The sequence below is a fragment of the Opisthocomus hoazin genome, chromosome 11 (assembly GCF_030867145.1).
Source record: "Opisthocomus hoazin isolate bOpiHoa1 chromosome 11, bOpiHoa1.hap1, whole genome shotgun sequence".
Lineage (NCBI taxonomy): Eukaryota > Metazoa > Chordata > Aves > Opisthocomiformes > Opisthocomidae > Opisthocomus > Opisthocomus hoazin.
The window spans coordinates 9,021,104-9,046,739 of record NC_134424.1 but is presented as its reverse complement, the minus strand read 5'-3'; the positions used below and the strand labels follow the sequence as shown (position 1 = coordinate 9,046,739).

At 42.4% G+C, this 25,636-nt stretch overlaps 1 protein-coding gene across 1 annotated transcript in view; it reads left to right on the top strand.

Moving 5' to 3' along the window:
* PTPRG (protein tyrosine phosphatase receptor type G) overlaps positions 1-25,636 on the top strand; it is a 412,574-nt gene that overhangs the window by 370,410 nt on the left and 16,528 nt on the right. Inside the window, exons 15-21 of the mRNA XM_075432501.1 lie at positions 11,013-11,104; positions 21,170-21,266; positions 22,952-23,034; positions 23,258-23,392; positions 23,627-23,761; positions 24,158-24,330; positions 25,346-25,481. Coding sequence (XP_075288616.1) covers positions 11,013-11,104; positions 21,170-21,266; positions 22,952-23,034; positions 23,258-23,392; positions 23,627-23,761; positions 24,158-24,330; positions 25,346-25,481 — 851 coding nt within the window. The remainder of the gene's footprint in view (positions 1-11,012; positions 11,105-21,169; positions 21,267-22,951; positions 23,035-23,257; positions 23,393-23,626; positions 23,762-24,157; positions 24,331-25,345; positions 25,482-25,636) is intronic.

Genomic DNA, 25,636 nt, shown 5'->3' with positions numbered 1-25,636 from the left:
ATTATGAGCACAAGGCAGTGGGAGGAGAGAAATTCTTCCCTGAGAGAGAAGTCTTTTTGCCCAACGTATAGGATTTTTTACTCTAATTGAGATAAATCTTAAGTTCGATTAAAACTGTGCAGGTGGTAGGTACCGTAAGGCCAGCACATGGACTAATGCTTCTCCAGCAGCCATTCTAGCGTGTAACAAGTGACTGAGAACAGAAGAGCGTTGCCTTTTAGGGACATCTTCCCATGACTAGAGCAAGCCAAGCTGTTGGACTACAGCAGCTTTGGAACTGACATGATGCGGCCGTCACTGCAGTGCACACTGTGGTCTGCTCAGGCTCGGTGATGCTAAGAGCAAGCTGCTCACCCCTGATAAATGGGCACTGCAGATGAAGGCACCTGCTGAGCCAGTGCTGCAGAGCACCTCGAGAAGCATTGTAGTTAAAAATCTGCAAGGACTGCTGATGAGCTCTATGGCATGCAAAGACCTGGGCCTGAGACAGAGGTTTAGCCTAGTTGGATGCAAAAGTGAATCCAACCCTTGAATTCCCAATCTAATGACAAGATTTTTGTGGATATAATGGACATTTAGACACCTACATACAGACATCCAAATGGAGATGTCTTAATCTGAAGCTGAATCATGGCTAGAAGGTCTGAAGAGGGAATGAACTGATGAACTTGGAGATCTTAGCACAGACAGTAAAGCTATTCAGGTCACCAAAAGCCGAATCACCCTCTGGAAGTGCCTTTCTATGTGTGTATTAACTATTACTTGTGCAGGGAGTCTGTAATGAGGCTCAAAGTTAGTAGAGATAAATTCCAGCTATGTTGGCTTTTTCTGAAGGTGGGAGATACTGCCTGGAAAGATCTTGAAGCTCTCCTAAACATTTTACTTGTTTGGAGATGTAGAAGAGGCCTGTTTTCCCCCATATACTTGTTGCGAAATGACAGTCTTCTCTGATGTCAGCTGCTGCTCCCGCATAGGCAGCCCACCAAAATGCCTTAAAAACATGCAATAACAAAATTCTCCTTTGAACTGATTGCAGCTGATGAAATGATAAGCCTCTGAACTTTTCCTCTGGAAGCTGCCAGAGGGTGTGAAAAAGTCTTACTTGCTGTGTTGATCCTGGAAGCAAAACGTCAGTGGTATTTTCAGAAAAGCAAGTTTTTCAAAGTAACCTTGTTAGGTTGTGAAGCCTGTCCTCACAAAAGAAATCTGAATAGATCCCCGTGGAACCATGCATCTGCCTCCTACAATCCAATGGGCCAGCTTCTCCTCTCGGTTATGTGTAAGCGACCACACTGATGGCAGTTCAGCGCAGTGTGTCTGAAGACATTTAGTGGATTTGCCAAAGCCTATCTACAGCATGCAGCGAGCTGCCGGCTGGGGGGAGCTGGGCGGCTCTGGGCTGGCTGCTCCTGGCCCAGGTGTGGGGTGGCTCTGGCAGGTGCCTGGGAGCCAGGCACAGCGGCATCCTGACACAGCTCACAAGGTTTCGGAAGCGGGCTGTGGTGTCTCTGCATGCTGCCGCTCCACTCCGCGACGTATCAGCATGCTCAGAGGTAGCTGTTGTGTTTGTTTCTGCACCGCATTCTGCTCTTGTTTAGGCAAACCCTCTGTTTTCTCAGGTCTGTGAGCTCTGAAATCAATCTGCCAGCTACCTGCAGTAGGCACACAGTACAACTTTTCAGGTCCAAAATCTAAAAAAATCTTGTAGAGGAATGATTTTACCCATTTTCTGTTTCACTTCCCCTGGTGTACGTGCTTAATTATTGTGCATGGAGCCACATCACCCATAGGCGTGTGCTTATCTGTGCAAATTTGCTCTGAGACCCAAATCATTATCATTATTCATAATTATCTGCACTGCTTGATCTAGAGAAACAGAGGACAAAGGAGATACCATTAACTGAGTCACCCACTGGATATTACAACTGAGGTATAAATCTAAACTCACATAAGCCTTGCGTCTGATGGTAATGCATCTGTAATCAATGGCAGATTTCTGAAACTCCCCTGCTATTTAGCCCAACAAAATTATTTCTCCATATCTTCTCTTTTTGCCTCCACACTCCATTAATTTTGGCCACGTCCATATCATCTTTGCCCGGATCTCTTCACTATAACATTTGGTCTTGGCAAGACCTCTTTCTCAGTGAACTAACTCCTGTTCCTATTTGTGGGGTTTTTTCCATATCTGGGTCAGTAACTGGTTAAAACTTTTCTGGACTTGATCCTTTTCGGTAGAGTTGGATAAGTAAGACGAACAGCAGCAGCATAGCTGCAGACCTGTATGTTTTCAGCACTGCAGAACAAAATGCATGGGCGTCAGTTTTCCTTTGTTCTCACCGCAAGACCTGCTCCACGACAGCAGTGGAGTGCACCTCTGTGCAACTTGGATATCATCAGATAGTGGAACTTGCACAAATCCACTTCTACTTTCCTCCTCCGAGCCTTTGTTTCAGAGCTTTCCTGCTCTTGGGTGGTACGTCGTTCTGGAGCTTGCTGTGGCTTTACTGGTTCCTTGCCCAGCCCACGGGCACAGCGGACACTGTGGCGTTGATGTCAGGAGGACTTGTGAGATGAGTACAGAGGTAGCTGAGGCTTGACCCTATGGCAAAACTCAAAGCTCTGCGTAGTCTTGAGCACAGTCCAGAGAAACATGGCTCATAAAGAACACAACAGCTGTCCAATGCAGCTGATTCATTTAGCATATTATTCCAGATGTCTTTCGCCATTGTTAGTGTAAGTAAAATGCCTCAGATGTGATGGCAGTCATTTCAGCTGTGTCTAGAGTACAAGACTAAAGAGCACGTCCCAGTTCTCGGATCAAGGTGCATGCAGTTTTAGGTTTAAATGGCAGTAAATTATTTTTTAACTAGTACTGGAGTTTATGAATAGTGTATATAAAATAACTGGTGGCAGAATCTGATGGAGAAACATTTCTCATGCTTCTTCAAGAATGACTCAGTGTGGGCGCATAAGCCCAGGAAATAGTGGAGTAGCCAAGTGCACTGCAGTGAAAAAATGTCTTGACCACCTTATGCAGTCATGTGAGGATGTGAAGGCCAATGCAGCCATGACCCACCTTCATTTCCCTCTCTCTTCTCATGGTGACAAGAAGGAGTCCCATCAAGAGTCCACCTTATTAACTCATAGCTTCTGTTAAATCTCTGCAGAATTTTGAAACCTTCTTCCTTACTCTTTCAATAACTAAGGTTGCCTTGAACCTTCCTGACAAACATTGGTGGTTAGATTTGAGGTGTTTTTCACAAGCTCAGTTCCTGCATTTCTGCTATCTTCTGGTAGCATCTCGTTACATCCACAGTAACAAGAGCTGTCTCATTTGACAAGGAAACTGCAGGTTCCCAACAGAAGTTGTTTTCTGCTAAGATGTGGCTGTCTCAAGTTGCATCCTAAGAGCTAAAGAGCAGAGCACCAGGACACGTCTGTGGCCACTGCGGTGACAGAGTACCGAGCACAGTGATCCTCTGTGCTAGAGACTGGCGAGGTGCAGGGAAAAAGTGCTAACTGCAGCTGAGGACTTGCTTCTCAAGGGCATGAAGCTCTTGACTGAGCACAGAGGTAGTGCTCTTCAGCTGTTTAAGACTTTATTTCTGCTTTCTGCTCCCTGCGGATTTATGTTCCAACACCATATTGCGAATCGTACCTATCTTCAGCTTCAATTAAATTCATGAATGCAATATTGCAAACACAGCCCTCCTCTGAAGCCAAGAAAATATCAGGGTATTTTAAGGAACATCCACCTTCCCTTTTCTTTGCTACCAGCCCTGCTCCTGCAGTACACTGAAGAATTTGTGGTATGATATCTAATCATGGTACTTGTAATGGAGGCTTCGGGAGCTGGCTAAATCACCCAAAAACAAGTTTTCACGGTGGCCATGTGAAATGCGGATAGATCCTTTTCTGAGAGCTATCACACTGGGATGCAGAGCCCTGGAGTTGAACCTCCCTGTGCTTAAACATAAAGCATGTATGTAATTGATGGCACGACTGGGACCTGAGGAATGAAATGTGTGAGATTAAAATTGTATTCCTTAGCAGGCAATACCAAATAAGATCATGTTTAATGTCTACGCTAAGGGAAAATTCGCATTATTTCATTCTCTTGGACTGAAAATGGTTTTTTGCTTAAAGGGAAGAAGTGTATTGCTATTACATTTATAATTAATGATAACCTAATCTAAGATTTGTACAAGCAGATTTAAACTGAGCTCTTATTTTGACACATATAAAATTTTATCATTAACATCTTTATATTCCTGACTGACACATGGCTAATAGCATTGTAGTAGATTAAATCTTGAAGCAAGAGAGATGAATGCAGCTACAATATTACACAGGTGATTTTTCATATTCTGCTTTTTCACATGTCTCCCCTTTATCAGAAACCTGCCCTTGTATTCATTTGACTTGATTATAACAAACAGATAGCAATTATCTTGCTACAAGGACTTCTGTATTTTTCTTTCAACGTGTCCACTTATCCAGGACTTTCAAATGTATTCATAGCGTTTTCTGTCCCTTTTCACTTTGGGAGGTGTCTTTATTAATAACAGTACTTGATAAACATATGATTAGAAAAATGTGAACATTAATGAGGAATAGTGTCCCCAATAATCAACTCTTAGTAATGTATTATTTATCTTAATTTATTTTAATTTATAAATTGTCTTAATTATTGAGGTCAGTGACTTCAGACTTAAAGGGCTTCAGCAGACAGTTTGATCTCCTAGAATGCAACCTACTGTGTTGCCTTTTTAGTATTTATGCAGATATGATCTTTACAGAAAGCAGACACCTTCTCAGTACTAAGGGGTTTTTAATTACTTTGTGTAATCATAAATTAATTGATACTCATATTACACAAATAAAACTGTTCTTATATTTCTGGCCATTTTTTATACAGCAAGTAACGTGATCGGTCAGAAAAATTAATTATTTCAAGTGAAACACAATGGCTTCAGTTGCATTCTTATTTTCAATAGTTAAGCAGGGAAAGCAAATATACAGCAAAATTAAAGGCTCTGACTATATAAATGTATATAATTTAAATGCATTAAATCTAAAATGCTTTGAAGAAATCTGGGCACCACCCATTTTTACGTGTGGAATTACTCGTGGAGTCCAGTATTCGTGTGAGTTAGGGCAGGATCTGGCAGTGAAGTTGCCTACTCAAACACTTCAAATTCGCTCAGTGCCGGAATTTGAGCTGCGTGTGAGGTTTCTGACCCCGTGAGTGTGTGCAGTTTGGAGTATACATTCAGCCTGCAGGTTCAGAGATTTTTGTCTAAGCGTCTCTGTGGAGGTGAACACATGACCTTCGTGGAGTTGATAGGAGTTTTTCTATAACCTCTAGTGGGGCAGAATTTTACCCAAGGCTATGTTATTAATCCTTGCAATATTCTTTTTATGATCAGTCACTTTTCTAGAGACAGACCAAATAGAGACATATTTGGGCTTTACATCCCCGTTTAGTACTGTGTATTGTGTGCGCTTTCATATTGCGTGGTACAGCTGCATAGATCCTATTTAAATCTGGGCTACGAGTGCCCTGTTGCTGGTTGTGGAAATGAATCTGTTGGAAATGCGCTCCGCATGGTTACTTGGTTACAGTGCTGCTTGTGAAGGCAAGCTTTTGCTATAGCTCTGCAGCCTTCACTCTGATATGTGTTGTAGCTTATGGAATGGCTTTTAGACTTAGTTTTAAGTAATATGCATCCTAAGTATTGATGCTAGGTATTCCAGCCACTTGTAGAATTTTTCCATCCCTCTTGGTAAAAAAGAAAAATCCATGAACCCCACTGAATGTGGTTAACAATAAAATAAACTAAAAAAAAAAATCCTGTGATTGCATTCATGCATGTTCTCTACAGCAGTGGAGAATAAGAGGGTGGAAGATGAATTGACATCCCAGGGTTGAGTGCTGCTGGGAACAGAAAGGTGCTTGTTTGCTGTGGATATGGGACACCATTTGTCAGATAGGTTATTTTTCAGTGAGTTAAGAGGTCAAATCTAGTCCTACTATGAGCCTGCTGGTAGATATTTCTTTCCAGTCGGGAAAACTTTTTGCAGAAGATGAGAACTGTGAGGGTACACTGTTGAGAGTGGATTCTCCAGGATTAACGTCACTAACAATGTTACTGGTTTCACGATTGTCACAAGCCAAGTTAGGTTTGTGCTGCCTTCAGAAACGGCAGTTTCCCTGTCACTTCACTATTCTTCATGCTAATGGGTACAATCAACCCGTCTACCCCACCGACAACTAATCCTTCTTCCCGTTCCCCGCAAATCAATTAATCCTTTCTTATAGTCGTCAGCCAGATCAGCAGGCTGATTCAGTTCAGTGCTCAGCCCCGCGGGCAGGGAGTGGGAGAGTCCCCTCGTCCTTTGGCTGAAGCCAGCTGTGAAGAGCACACTGAGAACTGATGGTGGTGCGTCGGAGCTGCAAGGGATGGCACCGGGCCGTGGAGCAGTGCGGCAAGCGGCTGCTGTTGGAGCAGATGGGCCAAGCCACGTGACAGCTAAGGCACATGAATCCAGGTGGCTTCGCAAATGAGAGACTGGAGTGCAGTGACTAGCGAACAAATGGAATAAGCTTTCCCATTAAAAGTAAGGCGTAAGATATATGGAGTACATTGGATTTAGTAGACTGGGTAAGATAATAGCAGAAAAACAGAAAACATTTGCAAGCAGAATGAAAGACGTGGGAGAATTTTCTTACCAAGACTTCTTCGTGTGTGTCAGATGTCTGGTCTTCAGAAACACCGAAACTCCAAACTAGAGAAAGGTAATGAGAAAAATCACTTCGGTTTTGACCTTCTGGATTAATTCCTGACCCAAAACCATCTATTCCAGTCCAATGCCACTAAACTACCCAATGAGCTCTCAGGCTATACATGAATCAAAATGAATCTGAGATCTTATTGTGTGGAAATGCCACCTCTGATACGATATCCCATTTTTCTTTTGAAATTGGCCCCTAGTGCTTTAATGTTACAAAGGCAGCTTATTGAGTGGGAGATAGGGGAAAATCTTTCCTGGTAGGATTACTAATTATCCAAACTTTAAAGGTAACCCTATTGGAACTTTATTGCTTCTATACACTTCGGGGTTTTTTTGAAGGGGGCTGTCTTCTGAAGGGATGTATTATATATTCTGCGATGTCAATTGCCATTTCTTATAAAATGAGGTGCAAGTGAAAGTTTTCCTCCACAATCATTTTCTTAAACAAATATGACTTTCTTTTTGGCATTCTCCCTTTGTGGCAGGAAATTAGCTCCGTTGTGTTCCCCTTCGGTTTTGTGGGTTTGATACTCCTCTCAGGTCCATGTGTTGGACCAGCAATTAAAGATAGGAACTCCAGCAAAGTGTTAGATATCTAGCAGAGTGATTAAACATACCCCCTCCGTCTGTCAGCTTCAGTAGTGTCTGATTATAAAGGATCTTATTATAAATTATATTAATAATAATAATATATATATACACAATTATTTTAAAGTTCTGGAGACTTTTGCCCCTGTCCATCTAAGATTCCTTCTTTCTCTGCATCACACAAAGGGTTAGTATGGTAGCGAGGTGCCAGATTAGGCTCATATTTTGTAGTGACGTAAATCCAGAATCGCTTTATCGACACTGATAAAACAGCTGGCTAAGCCCAAGCTAGACAGAACTGTAATTATATCTGCAGTGTTAGAGGTGAAGGTATGTTATTAAAACATTTCCCTCTTCTCTTTGAATAATGTGTAGGTCTTGCAGAATGTAAGCATCGTACTGACAATATCAAATGTCGCTCTAGCTTTTGGATGGGAAAAAGTATATGGTGCAAAAGGGAATATGCACAGAAGCACTATGAGAGCTCCTAATTAGCCATTATAGGATTCCATTAATCTCTTCAATCGACTAAAAGAATTACGGTCATTGAAGTCTGCTTGTCTTAAGGTGGAAAGAAGGCTTAACCAAAGCCTTGGACTGATGACAGTGAGAGGAAAAGCATATTCTGTGCATCTAGCTACAGCCATTGGTTTTGTTAGAGAAGGTCACAGCCATCCTCAGATAACGTCAGAGCAGACATCATTCAAGAGTGCTGAGTATATTAGTGCCTATTTTACTGGAGGAGGTCTGACAAGCTGCCAATGGCTAAGCATGCACGTACTCCAGCTAAAGTAATTTGTGTTCCTGGGTGGGAGTTTGGAGTTGGAGGTCACGAGTAGAAAAATACAGCCCCAAATGACTTTAACGCTTTTCCGTTCCACTGGTTAGTGTAACAGACTATATATTACGAGCGGGTGCTTTCTTGTGGCTGTCAGCAAGGTGAGGTGGGCGGGCTGCCTGTCCCCTCGGGGCTGCGCATGTCCCTCGAGGCTGGCTGCCTCTGGGCTTCTCCATAGCAGCTGCCAGGCCTTGCACGGTCAGTAGGACCACGGTATCCCAGCGGTTTGAAAGCTGGAAATCATAAGCGGTTTTTTGAGTGTCTCATCTGTGGTTGGTTTTAATCTTCCTAGTATGAAACAATCACATTTGCTCTAACATGGTTTTCCTGTGTTTATGGGCAGCTTCAGCAGCACAAGCTCCCTCTCACCCAGTGAGCTCATATGTCAACAGTATTTCCTATTTAATTTATTTGATATTTAGTTATTGCCCATGTTATCAAATAGGGTAAACAACTGCATTGGGTTAAAGCTTCTGGAGGGAATCAGAAGTGAAAATGAAGAAGAGGAAAAAGGAAGGAGAAACAGTAAAGGATGGTGAACAACAGAGAAGTGAATTAGCAGTGGCAATAAAGGTGGAGACACACTGCCACCATGCAGTGATGATCATAGAAAGAAAACTAACCATATTTTGCCGTGGATCTCTGGTGCAGACCCATCCTTGAAATTGGTGGGAATTCAATGGGCCAGAGAGCGCGTTATCTCTAATGTATTTTTTGGCTCACAGATCACAATTAAAATTAAATTCTGCCTTCTGCAAAATTAAATTGGACACACTGGTCTGCTGCGGTGAATCCTTGATCTCCGTTGGTCTCAGCTGAGCTAGACTACTCAAGAAAAAAAACCAAATGATAACTATGGAACTTTTCTTGTGAGAGTATGTGAAATTGCTATCATAGCGCAAGTTATTTTCAAGGAAATCTAGGATGTATGGGGTATTTTTCAGGAGAGGAAAGACTGTTTTACAGGCTCTTGCTATTGACTGCTGTTCCTATAGACATTCCATTCAAGTGTCTTGGCTACAAAAATATTAATACAAATGTTGTTATGAGATGATGATGTTCTCAATATTACATAGAATAAATGTTATCACTTAAATATTGTAAAGTGCCAGCATTTCTGCACGGTGCAGCTTTTTGCTAAGATGAGCATACATTTGTCAAATGTTTTGAATTCTGTATTATTTAGTAAATGAGCATGTGGTTAATTAAAGTAGCATTACTGTACTGAGAAGTGATGAGATTGCAAACATATCTTTAACAATTAGCTCTTGTGAATAAAATATAAGAGAGCTGATTGAGATCTGAAAATGTCAGTAGATGAGAAAAGCCACTTTAGAGTGTTACCTGATAAAATAAGAGTAGAGAAGTAATGACATGGTCAATATTAACTGCCATCAGCCAAAAAGAAATCAGATTGTCAGGGATCTATAAAATTCTTGCCAAAGTAGAACCTCATTTACACATACAGATCTTCATACCCTTTGCTAAGAAAAGCATATGTGACAGCTTAGAGGTTTTAGCTGCCAAAGATCTTTCACTCTGAATACAGTAAATGTCACATCTATTTATTTATCGTTAAATTTTGCTAAGTATCTGTAGAAATATTTGGATTTTTTCTATCATAATGTAGATGTTTAAAAGGAAAGGAATCCAGATTATAATGCAGCTGTAGCACCAAACCATATGGCTGCTAAATGGGAGCAAAAATACACCACTGAATTACTGGGAGTAAACATAAACTGGATGCGATCTTCAGAAGAATATTAAATGGGATATATAAATACCAGAGTATTGCCATAAAATCATGCAATCAGACAATAGTAGCCATCAGGCAATAGATTATTTCACATGCTGAAAGTAATCACAGTTGTATAGCAATTTACATTTTCTAAATGCCAGACTGAAAATATTAACTAATGAATCTTGGCAAGCACGGTGTTTTCACTAACCACAGTGGTGGTTTTAACAACATCTAGGCCTTTTTTGGGAGAGAGAAAGAGAGAGAAATAAGGCAGCCATCCTACACCCCAGCTATATTAGAATCTGTCCGGAGTCCCAGGTGCTCAAAACAGTCTTGTTTGTCTTTAATTCAATTCAAGCCTTTGACTCCTTTCTTTTAAGGAAATGTCTATGGGTTATTTATTGGTATATTGGGTGGAATTTGCACTGTGCTGAGCAAGAACAAATGGTCCAGTGGAATACATATTCAATGTTATGAATAGTGTCTGGCATGAGAGAGAACTCAAATTAGTGTGGGTGTTGTGTTGCTTGGTCTTTTCCTCAGAGACAGTTTCATGACAAGTCCATTTGGATTCTACATCATTGTGTAAAAAGGAAAAAGTTAATAAATTTCAGGAGAAAAGCCTGTGTGTCTGCTCAGTCTGGTGAAAACTTGCTCGGGGCAACTGTCAACTGTACTTTCATATTTTCGGTCTCTTCTGTTCTTTTTATACAATGTGGAAGGAGAGGAGGCCTCCTCATCCCATCCACAGCCATCTTCAAACTGCGAACACGAACTAAACGATCCTTGAACTTCAATTGGACTTTCTAAATTATCATCGTGAGAATAGACTCTCAGTATTCATAACTGCAGCACTTAGAATTAGAAATATAATATGAAGAGTTTATCTCAAAATTGGCCACATTCATCAAGATTTCTTATTATCGAATATTGAACTAGCTGTGCCCCTGGGAACTCAGATCTAAGTGATATTGAGTGAAGACTTTCTCTCCTGAAGTTTTATGTATGAGACAAATAGCAACTCTGAATGTCTCTTTCTTTCTACAGATGATATGGAAGCAATTCCAGTCAAGCAGTTCGTTAAACACATCAGTGAGCTGTATTCCAATAACCAGCATGGGTTCTCGGAAGATTTTGAGGTATGATTTAATGATCCACCAGTAGAACATTGTTTTCCTAAAGTTAATTGTGTACTAATACTTAGGGATCGTGCGACATCTGTGTGATGCTGTCATGTCAGGTAAATTCAATGCTCAAATGTATCAGAAGAAATCAGGAAATACCAATTTGGCACCAGGTATGAGTAATGTGGGACTGAAAATTTGCAGATGCTTTCTAATCACCACAGATCTGGTGCCTTTAAGGGAGGACCCTCGTAAGTTGTTATTAAATAGGAAAAGCTGTCTGCAGCCCCCCAGGAACAGCATGAAGATACAAGCGTTTGTTTTTAACTCCAGGCCTTTCTTATAATCTGCAGCCTGTTTCACTCTTGTTGGCCCAGAATTTGCTCCTCTTAGTCACACTGAATATTCACATGCCCCTTGAGTAGCCCGAAAGAAGTAAAATAGTGCTTACTATGAGTCAGAGTAATAGAATGTGGTCTTTTATGAAAACCCAAACTATGGGTCAGTTGCTGGAGTCCTTGTTGATCCTCTGTTCAGCCAGGGAAGATTGCTGTTGAGGTCATCAGTTATTTTGTTCCAGTAAAACCAAGGCAAAAGGCTTCAGGATTTAGTTGGTAGTATTTACCTAATGTGACTATTTTAAAGTTTGTATCTTGTTACCTGTTCAGGACAGATTCTGACCAATAGATCTGCTATAAATTGGAGGTAATTCCAATGAAGTGAAAGCAGTTTTCCACCTCTGGGTTACCAAACCCATATTGTGCGAGCATGGTAAATATCACACAGTATGAGGATGGGCTGCAGAGTCAGGCTCTAATCAACACAAGGTAGTATTCTCTGGCTAGTTTTTAGGTATGTCTTTCATTCAGTCTAATCACAGTCACAGCTGAGCTTTTGGAAGTACTGAGAAGCAGAAGGAGCCCCAGGAAGTTGCATGGAGCTCTTCTACTGGTGTCCCCACCAGGAAAACGACGCATGTTTGTGCGCTGCATGTGAACCGGAGAGGCAGCTCTGCTCACAAACAAGGCAGTGAAACAAAGTAGGGGCCTAATATCTACGGCTGCTTCACTTACTGCAGTAAAGACAAGACTGTATGCAGGAATTGTTTTTAATGGGATCATTTAAAACATTTATTGTTCCTGCTTGGTTACTGTCTATAAAGAGTGGCTGCTTTGTCTGATGCCCGAAAACCGTTGTGTAAGTTAGAAACGTTTTGTATTCATGAGGAAGGCAAATGTGTAAGGTGTTAAAGTGATTTAGTTCAATTGACTGCTGGCTGGATGGCTGAGCAGGAATATTGAGGCATTTAACAATGTTGATGGTATTCAGGACAAACATTTATTCTCCAGAGAGTAGAATTTGATCAGGATGATCAAATGCGACTCACTCTTCTCAATTATTTATGAATTGCGACCCCAGTGCTATTCATCACAGCTGGGTTTTACACCATTTAATTATTCAAAATAATCAGCAACACATCTGTAAACTTGGTCTGGCTTTAAGCAGGCTTTGCTTCAGCTGTCGCAAAATCACTGCTATTAACAAATGTTGGACACCTTCCGCCCATGTTTTAGCAAAGAAAAACACTGTTCTAATAGCCCTATTTTTTCCCTTCCTCCTGGAGCTCGCTGCTGCGAGTGCCACACCATGGCAGCCAGTCAGAGAGGTGGCTTTGGCCAATTAGTCCTGTTGTGGGGAGCACGGAGTCCCCTCTGAAGGGAAGTTAAACTCCGCCAACTGCACCGCACGCCGGCTTAAAATGTGTAGCATCTCTGAGGTCCGTATAGCTACTCCAGATGTATTTCTCCATAGCTGAGGTCTCGGCTTCCTAAAGAGTGAATGAAATCTCCTCCTAGAGTAAGAACAAGGAGTAGGAAGAAGACTATTACTGTCTGGGGTAAACTGTCTGGCTCCCTTTCATTGCTTACGTTCTGGCCAGCTGATGCCTCGTGGGCCTGACTTTCTTCTTCATGGTTCACAGTGATGGGACAGAAGAGCGAAACCAAGTTTTTTTTCACAGAGCCCATAGGTAAAACATTTCTCAAGTGCGTGACTCAGAGATCAGAATCCCAGTTTTGGAAGTGGCTGAGGGATAGAGGCACTTGAAGTTACATTTGTACAGCAACTGTTGGAAGTGGCTGATGGTGTGACTTCTCACACCTGGCCAGACCAACCGTGGTGTATGTGCTGGAATCATATCTGCCAGCTACCGTGAAGTCGTAGCTAACATTTCATGGAGAAACAGTAGGATTCCAGCTGAAACCGAGAACTCAGCGTCAAAGGGTTGCTAGCCTTGAGTGGAAAGCACCTCAGCCATATCATGCCTGCTTGTGTGGGGAACTCCTGAAAAGAGGTATTAGATTCTGCAGTCATATGGGTTTTTTACAAAAACATCTGCTTTTTACCTCTAAAAGGCAGAGAGAAGAGAATGACAAGGAGATGCTGGAAAAAAATATGATCAACACTATAGAATAAATTATCTTCCCAAAGATAGCCAACACATGGGATTTTTTGAAAGGAATAAAGGATCAAAAATCTTTTCAGAAATTTCTGTGGCAGGAGGTTTTATGGTGGAACTTGTGAAAGGAAAGACTAAGCTAGGCACGCACATACTCTGCCCGAGGTAGAAGGTAAACATTCTCCATTTGTTTGTTGCTAGTTTTCGGTGTAAGTCTCTTGTGGTTTTGGCAGCACGTTGTGGGGTTGTATTGAGTTGGTTTGTACCTAAAGAAGATTTCTTTGAAAGTAAATTGTGTGAATACTTCCTCCTCCTCTTAAAATGAGCTGTAATTACAGCTAAATATTTTCTGAATGTGCTTAGGAAGCGTTCCATGTGCAGAGGAAAAAAAGACTTTGCACTCACAAGTCTTTCCTTGGAAAGTACATCCAAAGTGAATCCTTATTCCCTTTGAGTAATCATAGTGCAAGTAGCCAGCTTTATTGTCTGGTGATAGCTGGGCTTTCTTGTATATACAGAATTGTTAAGATTTCCTTTGAGTCCTATGAATTTTCAATTTTTGATATAAATTAGAAATACAAGGCCCAGTTTAATACTGAACAACAAATAGCTTTTTAAAATAAAATCCACAATCCTGCATCACCAGTGCTGGTCTCTGATACAACTCTTTGTATTCCACCTTGGAATCTGTTCAACCTAATACTGAAAAAAGTTCAAGGAGGTTCTTTGGCTTGCTCTCAGGCAGCTCCAGCACCCTCTTGGCTCTGGCATACAGGGTGAGGTACAACATTTTCACAGGGCAGCACGGGGGCAGGGTTTGGTGGCAAGACTGAGCAGAGATTGAGAGGCTTCCCAAGCCAGAGATTATATCTACTCCTTGTCTAGCCAGAGATTTTCTTGGCACCGTTATGCTTAATAGTCTTTGATAGATCTTTCTTCAACAAATTTCTAATTGCCTCTTGAAGCCTTTTAGACTTCTGGTGTCCAAAGCATCCCATAGCAATGAATTCTACAATTTGTTCCACAGACTTCCTTTTGCTTTTTACTCATGCCTAATAACTTCTCTTGGTGCCTCCTAGTTTTTGCATTACAAAGTACATGCCTGTTCACTTAAACGCCTCATATGATTCTGTCTGCCTCACTTATATTCCCCCCTTAATCATCTGTTTTCAAATCTGAAGAAGTCTAAACTATTGAGTTTGTTTGTTTGAGGAAGCCATTCTAGAATCCTGATGACTTACTCTCTCTGTGCATTTTTTTTCTTCCTTTACCATACCCTTTTCGAGAGGGGAAGGCCAAAACTGCACAGTATTTAACGAGTGGGTTTACTGCAGAGTTCTGCAGGAGCACAGTGATGATTTCTTTTGGTTTTCTATTACTTTCCTTCTTCCTAGTATACTATTTGTTTTTTAACAACTACTGAGCATTCAGCTGACACCTCCAGAAAACTATCAGCTGTGACCCCAAGGTCTCATCACTGAATGGCAATAGCAAATTGGGAACCTGTCAGTGTGTATGTGTAGTAAGGGTTGTTTTTCCCAAGTACATCGCTTTGCATTTATCAACATTGAATTTCATTTGCCATTTTATCACTCAGCCACTCAGTATTGCGAGATTGTTCTGCTTCCCTTCACAAACAGTTTTTGTTCTAATTATCCTGAATAATTTTGTATCATAAACACACTTTGTCTCCTCTGCAGTCCATTTATGAATAGATTAGGGTCCCCGTAAGGTCCCACTGGTGAAATCTGAACGCTGACAATTCCTGGGCAGGTGAGTCCCACCTCTAACCTGTTAGTATACAAAGGCAGTTTTCCTTTTGCTCCAAGACAGATCAGGTTCTTAGGTAATATTTTCTGAGAGGCCTTTCTACAAACATTTTGGAAATCCAAATATGCTATTCTCTTCCAGACTGTTCTTACCTATAGAATTCTGCAGGGATCTCTCCACAGTGTGTTAAAGGTGTTCACTAGCTCTGCTATTTATTGCAGCGTCTAGCAGTTTGCCCCACAGAGAAGTCAGATTTAGTGGGCTGTAGTGCCTGAAAGCCCTTCTGGATCTCATTTTAAAAACCGATGTCATATTTGTCATCTTCTGTTCCCCTGATAGCCTGACTGTACAGGGCATGTGCCCTCCAAATTCTTGTATCAAAGAGTGTGAAGTGCCACCTCCCACAGTAAAGCTTTTTATTCCCTCCCCCTGGCCAGTTACTGGAATAACACAGTAAGTTTTTTGAGTAGGTGTGTCCTTTTGCTCTAAGAAAGGAACAGTAAGCCAAGAAATCATGCTCCGTCTCCATAGCTAACTGTGAATTTTTATAATATAATGCAGTATTTTGATTTCTGAGATCAGACAATTTTATTTCCCTCCTTCTTAATTCTGGAGTGAGTTGGTCAGTGCCGCTGCGGGAGCGATTAGAGTGGGTGAATGCAATCTCCGCAGACCTCTCCTGCCTGTGGCCGTGTGAGTGTAATGATTCATTGCCAATTTGGAGGCTGAACAGGCTCGCTGAACTTGGAGGCAGGCTGTCTAGCTCCCTCAACACATAAATTGAAAATATCTTTATACTCCAGTGGCACCTTCTTCTAAATGTCCTGAAATGTAAGAAAATAACATAAATCTATATCTTCAGCGATGTGGCAGGGATTTGCTAACGTTATTCTCATGGTTGCTGCTGCTTGGGGCAGGGGTCGCTAGCTCTTTTTAACCGGTGACCTCAGAATGTTATTCTCTAGCGAAGGGCTGCATTGAAGACAGATAACGCCGCACTTCGCACATTTCTTGAAACACTAAAAGCTCTGTGTAGTTATACTGACATCCCTTACAGATTAGACACAGCTTACACCAGACACATGCTTATAACTGCATCTACACCAAGGAATTTGGCAGTAGAAAGATGCCATTTCAAAAGCATGCTGCTAGCAGACATTACTGCACCAGGTTTTATAATCCTGGCCCAAAACTGCCATGATTAGAAGTGTTCTCAGCCTGACATTGCTGTACTGAAACCAAAGGGAAGCAGCACGGTGAGGCTGGGGGAGGAGGGATTGCTGCAGAAGAGAGAGGGTCTTCCTGGGTTCGCGATTCTTATCTCACTGCTGCACCCACCCTAAGAAACTGGCATTGTGAACTAAGAAAGCAGGTTGAAGAGAAGCAATAAAAGAAGTTCAGGTCTCTGGGCTTTCTGCTACTAACCATAGTACCACAGCCATGCCCAACATTTCTGCCTGGAAGCCCCGCTCGGAGGAGCCGTAGCCCCGCACGGGCAATGCGAGGTTTCAGTCAGACTCCGACACTCCCCTGCCTACTGAAGGATGTCGCAAGCAAACGATCCTCCACCATCCTCTCCTCTCCACTCATTTACATGAATTTTTAGCTTTTAGTTCATGATCCCTCCACTGTTACTCCTGTGTTGAGTCCTTTTGGTTTGTTTATTTTCTTCTTCTTTCTAGGCTGTCCCCAACTCACCTCTCTCTTGAGTGCTGTTGGAGAGTTTATACTAGTGTGAAATTATTGCGAAAATCTACACTATTCCTGCGGGATATCTTCAAATACTATCTGCTGTCTCTGTTGGTATGCTGTCTTCATGTTTGCTGTGATAAAACAAACAGCAAGAGCACTACCACAGAATTCTCTAATTTCGGATTAAAATAATAGATAAAAAAATATTTTAGGGGTGAATGAGCTAGCTGCTTTCATGCTGAAAAACATCACAATAATATCAAAACATAGCTATGGATCTTCTCTAATTTAGTCCTGCAGATTAGGATCCTTTCTTTGTTCATGATTCCCCCTCATTGCTATTCATAGGCTTTCACAGTTCAGCCCCTGCTAGGACATCAGGCTGAAATAATGGGAAACAACAGCAGCACTGCATAAGGCCAAATCAAGAGACCGAGTTCCTGCTCAGTCACTGTAGCAAAGATTCTTGCTCAGAACCTTATTTTGCCAGCAAGACGCTGGAGCGGTTTGATTTTACACTTAAATGGAAGTTCTTTGAAGTTTAAAAGAAACTACTTTGTAACTTGTTTCAGAAAGGCAATGAAAATGGGTCGTTAAACCTGGGTGTATCAAATTCCAATTAGCATTAGCATGGACAATATAATTAAAAGGTAAATTAGCCATAATAGCATAGACTAGAACACTTTTTACAGTAACTAATGGTCAATTGAAACCATGTACTTTGGTTTCCTGGGTTGTCAATGATAAGCTGAAAGGACAGAATAAGGGCCTGTATCCATTCGTCTTTGGACAGTAATGTGTTCTGCAAAGTTAAACATGAAGAGCGGCAGCACACTAGCCAGCTGCTCTTAAAATCCATAGAAGAGACTAAGTGGGATTAAGGAAAGCCGAAGAAAAGACTAGAGCTGTAAAGTTTGTGGATGAATTATGGATGTGGTGATATCTGACCTACTCCAAGGTGCCAGTAGCAGTTTTGTGCTAATTGGAGTGGAGTTTGGTTAGGCTGCAATGAGCAGCCTGGGACCAGACCCGACCTGGTGGCCTGCCTCCAAACTTAAGTCATAATAATAATGTAATCATGGTGATGTTTTAAATGCAAATGAAAGACTTGGTAGAGAGTAAGATTTAGAAATCCCAGGGTGTTCTACTGCATAAGCAATGCTGGGAAAGTAAATATGTGATATACATAAATGTGGTAAAATGGCACAATTAGGATGGTGACTTTTTGGAGCTTTCTCCAGGGTGATATTTATTAACACCAGGCTGTCCTCTGCTGCCAGAGGGTACATAATACTCTGAACCAGAGGCATAGATAACAGGCTGCAACTAGTCTTGTCTTCTTGCAGCATTTTGTGCATTGATGAAAGACAACCACCTTGACTTTAATAACAAAGGAATGTTCACTTATGTCTTACTGTCTGGTGGAGGAAGCTTGTGGTTTAGTAATTTGCTGTTAGAATTTGGAGAGATGAACCTGGGAGGGTGAAAGAGGGGCATAACCGCCCTCTGCTCTCAACCCCATCTGTCCATGCAACATGGCCAGACGTTGTCCGTGGCCAGCATGGAGCTGGGGGATACCCTCAGGCCCCTTCTCGCTGGACAGCCCCAGCATCCCAAAGCACTGGTTGTGTCCTGGACTTCAGGGAGAGGGGGCCAAAGTCAAAATGGCCTTTTATTTCTACATTGATTTTTAAAAATACAGAAAGAGCTGAGGTGCATTGGCAACTGGAAACTTTTCTTGAACAGTCTCCTTTTGCCATGCTTTGCAGTGTGCAGACATAGGAACCCACCATTGTAACAGCTTTCCAGAGTATTAAAAGTCATTTAGAATGTTATGTATTAAGAAAAGCCATTTTCAGATGATCAGCTCTCACAGCATCAGACCTTCTTTGCCTTTGCTGTGTTTTTCACCATCTTGGCTTAATCTTCCTCTTCTATTAACTTTATATTGGCCAGCTGGGAACATGTACAGTTGAGAAAACAGTCAGCATCAACATAAAAAGGTTAATTAAAATGATTAACCTCACCAACCAATTCCCTTATGGAAAAATCCTATAGAATTTAATAGAAAGTGATACATTTACTATGTAGTATTTAAACTGTCAGAGAAAATTCCTTAGCAGGGAGGTAATTCCCTATTAAATTCTATAACTTTTTAGAGTATTCTCCACAGAACCGTATTGGATTCATCTGTATTAAATTCTACAGCACTTGGCATAAATGTTTCAATGCTAATAACTTCTAAAAAGAATTTTGTAGTGATGTAGGGATGTAGAGTTTGATATGAGGCTTTTCAGAATCAGGGGTTTATTTTTTAGGAGGGAGCTACAATAGTACAGCAGTCATGTTATATGATTTCTATATGCAAAAAAAAAAAAAGGTAAAACAAAATTACATTAAATCAACCTAACACGTAAGTAATGCTGCTTTTCCCATTATGACTTAGGCTGAACTGATCCTGCCCGTTGTGCAATCAGAAGTCCCCTGCTTACTGGAGCTGACAGGCAGAATTAGGGGAAACGCACACTTTAATGCGTTTTTTTATTTCTGTGATAGGAATGGAACTATGAAAATTCTATTAGGGCCAGCTGAGAGTTTTGCTTGATTCCTCTTTGTCTTTGCTCAGCTCATCTCCTTGAGTGTAGTACGTTCCTCCCTATGGAGAGGGGGGGAGAGAGAGAGAGAAGCAATTGTTATTTGGGAGTGTCATGTGGGTATAAAAGCTATAAAATGTTGAAGGTTTTAGTATACTTTGCACTTCTAAAATGTAAATGCTGGGGAAGATATCAAAATTGCTATGCAAGTCCTTTGTGAAATGTCTGCATAATGCTGAACTCTGTTACATCTGCTGTTTGTATAGCATTTCTCTTGATAATTTTTCTCTGTCACTTAGCTCGTGATCTTTGTAGCAGCTGTGAGCTCCTAATGATTTTCCCTCTTAGGCAGGTTCTATACTGTTATTTTTAAAGCCTGAAGTACAAAGTAATTTGGCACTTCCCCACATATCCTTGGGGGAAATTGGTTCTGTTTGGTGTGATTTCTGGGACTTGCAAAAAACTGAATAAATATAGTTTCTTACGCGACTTTGTAAACTCCAAACATTGATATAATTTTCAAAAATGTGTTTTTAAACTAAGAATATTTATGCTAGTGATAAAAAGGGATTTAGATTTTTCAGGAAGGCTGTGGCTAAATAGATTAAAAAAATATATGTTGAAGGTGGTATCACACATGAGTTTTTGTGGCTCAGTTGGCAAGACAGTCTCTGAAGTGTGTCACTCTCTAGGACAGCCTGGCCAAGGGGAAGAGCTGTTTTTCTCTAGGGTCAGGGAAAAGACCCTCCATTGCCCCAGTTCAGTAGCCCTATATTCTGTTGTTGGACAGTGTAAGTAAGAGGTAGGTGAAGAACTAAAAAAAAATCAATGGGAGTTAGGTATCTAACCTACAGCCCCGACTAGACAGAAACCTGCATCTCTAGCTTCATGAACACCTTGACAAGCCTGGCCTCTTTCTGCTTTGTAAATGTTTACATACGTGGATACAACCTTTTATCTTTTTCATTGTGTTGTGGGCTGTTAATCAGTGTCCAAGCAGTGGTATTTAAAGCACCCGCTCTTATCTTCAGAGATCTGTTTTATTTATGTTTTATAAAAGGCATCTCTCTGCAGAGAACTAACAAAAGGTCAGTGCCAAACTTAAATGTCAGAAACCCTGTTTTGAGAGGTTATAAGCAGATAAGTTGTCCAGCGGCCAGAGGCTGCTGTTGAAGTGGGGTTTGTGCTTGGTTTTTCACGCTGCACTGACCATGGTTGCCTTTGAGGGACTTTGTCTTCCCTTCCCAAGAAGGGGACAGGGTGGGGCACCACAGGAGATGCAGTCCAGAGGATGGATGGACTGCTGGTCGGAGGAGGCGGTCGGCCCTCGGGGTGCCCCGAGTGCATCTGTCACTAAGTCTGAGAGGAGCCACACCAGCGAGCAGCTAACGCGGCTTGGTTTAAGCAGACCACGTCATACAGGACAACACTGAAGGACTTTGTGTTCAATCCAGCAATTAAGATAGCGATGTTTTAAACATGGTTTCTGTGAGCTGTTGCAAAAGGAGATAAAGCTTAAATTCTTTGGACTGACACATTTTCCGTTCAATTAATTTTTATGCCTAGGAAGTGCAGCGCTGTACGGCCGACATGAACATCACTGCAGAGCATTCCAACCACCCCGACAACAAGCACAAGAACAGATACATCAACATCCTAGCCTGTAAGTAAGCACAGTGAATCAACGTGGAAAAGCGCTCTCCTCTCGCAGTGTGTCTGTATGTGACTGGAAAAGGCAGGTGGCTTCAGATTACATTATTGCACAGTAATTAATAAACATGTGAAAGTGGGGCTGGGAGATAATTTCCCTGCTAAAGGCAGTGGATGTTGTGACTTCTCTGGGGCCAGGATTTCACTCCAGCTTTTCCTTTAAAATACTTTGCAGTTTGATGTTCCAAGTGTAGTTTTAGAAGTATCAGTTTGGTATGAAATTTTGTGGAGAAATAACTGGGATAAATTGATGATCAGAGCTCTTCTGTCCTTTAATGTCTGAAAACTGGCCTAAGGGAAGTGCATGGTGGAGCAGAGTTTTATTGATGATCCTTGGGATTCCCTTACAGTCCCAAAGGTGGTAAATCTTACAGGATGTATCTGCTGTATTTCAAACTGCTTCAGCTGTGTGTAGGGCTTGGACAAACAGTGATCTTTGTAGCACAGTGCAGACTTTGCCTGTATTCCTCTGAGAACTGCAAATCTGGATTCTGCTCTAGAATTCAAATTATTGCAGGTCTGGGATGGGAATGCAGTAGCTTTTTCTGTATCATTCTCTGATGTGGAACGAATAGCAGATGCAGCAGTCACTGTGGTTTAGGAATAAAGATGGAGAGCCACTGATAAAAAGTTCACAATGTTCATAAACATTGCAATAAATCTTGAATGTTTTTGATGGCATAGGAGGGAAATGTGTGTCTCTAACAGATTCTCAGAAGTAATCAAGGTGCCAGCTGAGGACCAATTCCCAGACCTGTAAAAGACTTGCTGTGTGGCCTTAGGCAAGGGGATTCATTGTGGTTGTCCCAGCTCTGATTGTAGACATAGATGTCTGGTACCTCTAGGCATGGAGAGAGAAGTACCACTGGAGGAGAACTGGAGCAGGCACTCCAGCCCTCCAGGTTGTCCCTGGAGGAGCCTCTCTCTCCATTGATGCTGAAGGAAAGCAACAGAAACCAGTTTCTTCACGCTTAAAGTTAGCCAACATGTCTCATCTCTGCATGTGTTGGAAGCACCATCCAGCCCAATGCTGCGGCCTAGGAGCAGAAGAACTGCAATTTTTTTCCGATTTAAGTCGGAATTCAAGCGTTAGGCTGGAACAAAAAGAGGAACTAAAGAACATGACTGAAAGTCTGTCCTCTTGGCGTGATGAGGGCGGTGAAGGAGTGAGGACATTTGCTCGGCTCCCAGAGCCAGCAGAGCTGTCTGAGCCCAGCCCCAAGGGGAGGATGAAGAGCTCAGACACGGCGCCAAGCCAAGGCATCTTTACCGCCTGCGAGAGCTGAGCCGGGGTCTCCGCATGGCGTCACACAGCCCTGTGGAGTGCCCTGGCTCTTGGAGTTGCACCGCGCTGGGTGATGGGGATGATGCAGAGATGGTGCTCCTGAGGCTCCCGTCTTCTTTCAAGAGAAGCTGTCCCAGCACCAACCACGTACTTTAAGGGATGTGAGGCCTGAGGACCTGCCGCCATGAGCAGATGACCAACAGATATTCCCACCTCTCCCTTGAGTATAAGCCAAGGCCAACTTCTTCCATGTATTAATAAGGACTACTCCAATACCTAGGAAATAGGATGTTTACCTGCAGTTCTGCACTGTGTTTCCTTAATGCTCCTCTGTTCTGTTTTTTATCCTGCAGATGATCACAGCAGGGTGAAGCTAAGGCCTTTACCAGGAAAAGATTCTAAGCACAGTGACTACATTAATGCTAATTATGTCGATGTAAGTTCTTCAAATTGTTTTTTTCTTCGCTAACTCTCAGTCCTTCCACAAGGAGGAAGTATTGCCACATGTGGTCATGTTTTCCAACTTCACCTAATACTTTTGCTACAAATTCCTCGCTATTTTAAATGAGAAAGGCACCTTTCTTTGTTACCTTTAAAATATTAATATGTCTGCCATGATACTGCTTTCATCTCACTTGGCATTTTGGTTTTCTTTGAAGGGTTACAACAAAGCAAAAGCCTACATTGCTACCCAGGGACCTTTAAAGTCTACCTTTGAAGATTTCTGGAGGATGATTTGGGAACAAAATACTGGAATCATTGTCATGATCACAAACCTTGTTGAAAAAGGAAGAGTAAGAGATTTTCTAGTTTGTTAGCAGCTGCTCCTTAACACCTCCTCAAATCACGTGGGCAGAAATTTGTTTTTAAATGGTTTGGGATGATATATATTGATGTATAATATATAACTAACATAACAGAGGGGTACATAGCTAGCTGTGATTTTACTTTTTTAAAAAGCTCTAAACACAAATATAAAGAAGCGGCTGAGACCCTTAGCCAACCCACCCAACTATGTCTTTGTTCAGAGAAAATGCGATCAGTACTGGCCGTCAGAGAACAGCGAGGAGTACGGCAACATAATTGTCACGCTGAAGAGCACAAACATTCATGCCTGCTACACTGTGCGCCGCTTCACAGTCAGGAACACAAAGATGAAAAAGGTGAGTAAAGCCTTCCCTGTTCTCATCCAGATGCCTTCTGGCTTCTGTAGGATGCAAGGCACGCGAGCAAAACTCGGCTGTTGCATAGGCAACTTGAAGTAGCAGCTGGATGGGAAATAAGTAAGCAGAGCCAGGATTACAAGGAACCTGGTAAAAGGTTTATCCTGTATTTTTTTTTTCTCAAGTTCTGCTTTGGTGTCACAGTTGTTGCTGTTAATACCTGTTCCCACATCTTCTTTTCCTTGAACTCTGTCTCCACCTAGCAGGAGGCAGAGCTGCACAAGATTTCTTCTGTTCCAGTCCAGCACTTTTTCAGCTGAGCAAGCCAGTAGAGTTGTCTTCCCATGCTTCTCTTCCCTAATCTTTCTCTTCTTTCTCTGCACACTCTGCACGCAGGGTCAGAAAGGCAACCCCAAAGGGCGGCAGAACGAGAGAACGGTTATTCAGTACCACTACACTCAGTGGCCGGACATGGGAGTGCCAGAGTACGCTCTGCCTGTGCTAACCTTCGTTAGGAGATCCTCCGCAGCCAGGACCCCGGACATGGGACCGGTGGTGGTGCACTGCAGGTACGATGGGGGTGATTGGCTACCTCATGGCAAGCATGCCTGGCACACAGCGTGTGCCCTTACACGCCAGCTAAGACAAATGCCCCGAGTTATTAACACAAGCATGCACCAGCCCCGTGGAGTGCAGGTAGACATGAGCTTGCTTTGCCTACGTCTTAAGATGGCTCCAATGCAAAAGCTTCCCAGTTGCATTAGCAAAACCCTGTGATACCGAGCTGCTGAGCGTGGTTGTGCAGTTCCTTGTTCAAAGCTTGTTTGCAGCGTGCCCGTTCAGTGCGTGGGCAGGGCAGGATTACCTCTGCTGGCAACCAGCCGTGTGACTAGACGGACACCTGGGCATGCAGTTGCCACTCAACCACACTCACATTCACCAGCACTTGCAGTCAACAGAGGATTTCCCTTAAACGAGTTAAGGGATGTGGTTTTCATCACTGTGTATGAGGGGCATGTAGAGCACCATAGCGAAGAGGAGAGGATGGTGGGGATCAGAGCTCTTTCCTGAGCAAAAACGGTGAAGCTCTGAAGAGCTCCCCTCTCCGCCCTCTCTGTTGGGCCCGGGACCGCCCTCCTCCCCTGCAAGAGTCCTGCCTCCACCGGGTTAGCCCCCTCTTACTCCATCCCATAGTGCTGATACCACTTGCATTTCCAGAGTAGGGTCACACCTCCACTGTGAAGCTTAAGCCTTACCTCAAGACTGAAGCCAACCAGGGCAGCCTCACAGCCTGGAGCAACCTTGGTGGTCCGGGATAGCAGCAGTTTGGCGTAAGGTGGATCTCTATACGGCTTCTTCTAGCCAACAGCAGTGGAGACAGGACAGCCAAGTGGCAGATCATGAAATATACACCTGATAAAATTCCCAGAAACCCAAAATACTTTGTTTAGAAACTTTCATGGTTGGGGCTAACAGGAAAATGAAAGTCTGTGAAGAGGAATATTTGCTTAGTTCTGCTCTGCTGTTGTGAACATTTACTGTGGTCCGGCTGTATTACCTGAGTTTCTCTTCTGTCTTCTGTAGTGCTGGTGTTGGCAGAACTGGTACCTACATTGTGATAGACAGTATGCTGCAACAGATAAAAGACAAAAGCACAGTTAATGTCCTGGGTTTCCTGAAACATATCAGGACACAGCGCAACTACCTCGTCCAGACAGAGGTAAAGATTGCAGTGGGGTTGAATTTAAAGCCATGTTCATTTTTATGTTGTAATCAAAGAGAAAATGGATTTTTTAGTTACATCCCTGTAAAAACTAAATATAGCACCAGGCATTTTTTGCATTGGAATGTCTCTCTTTTTCTAGACCAGAAACT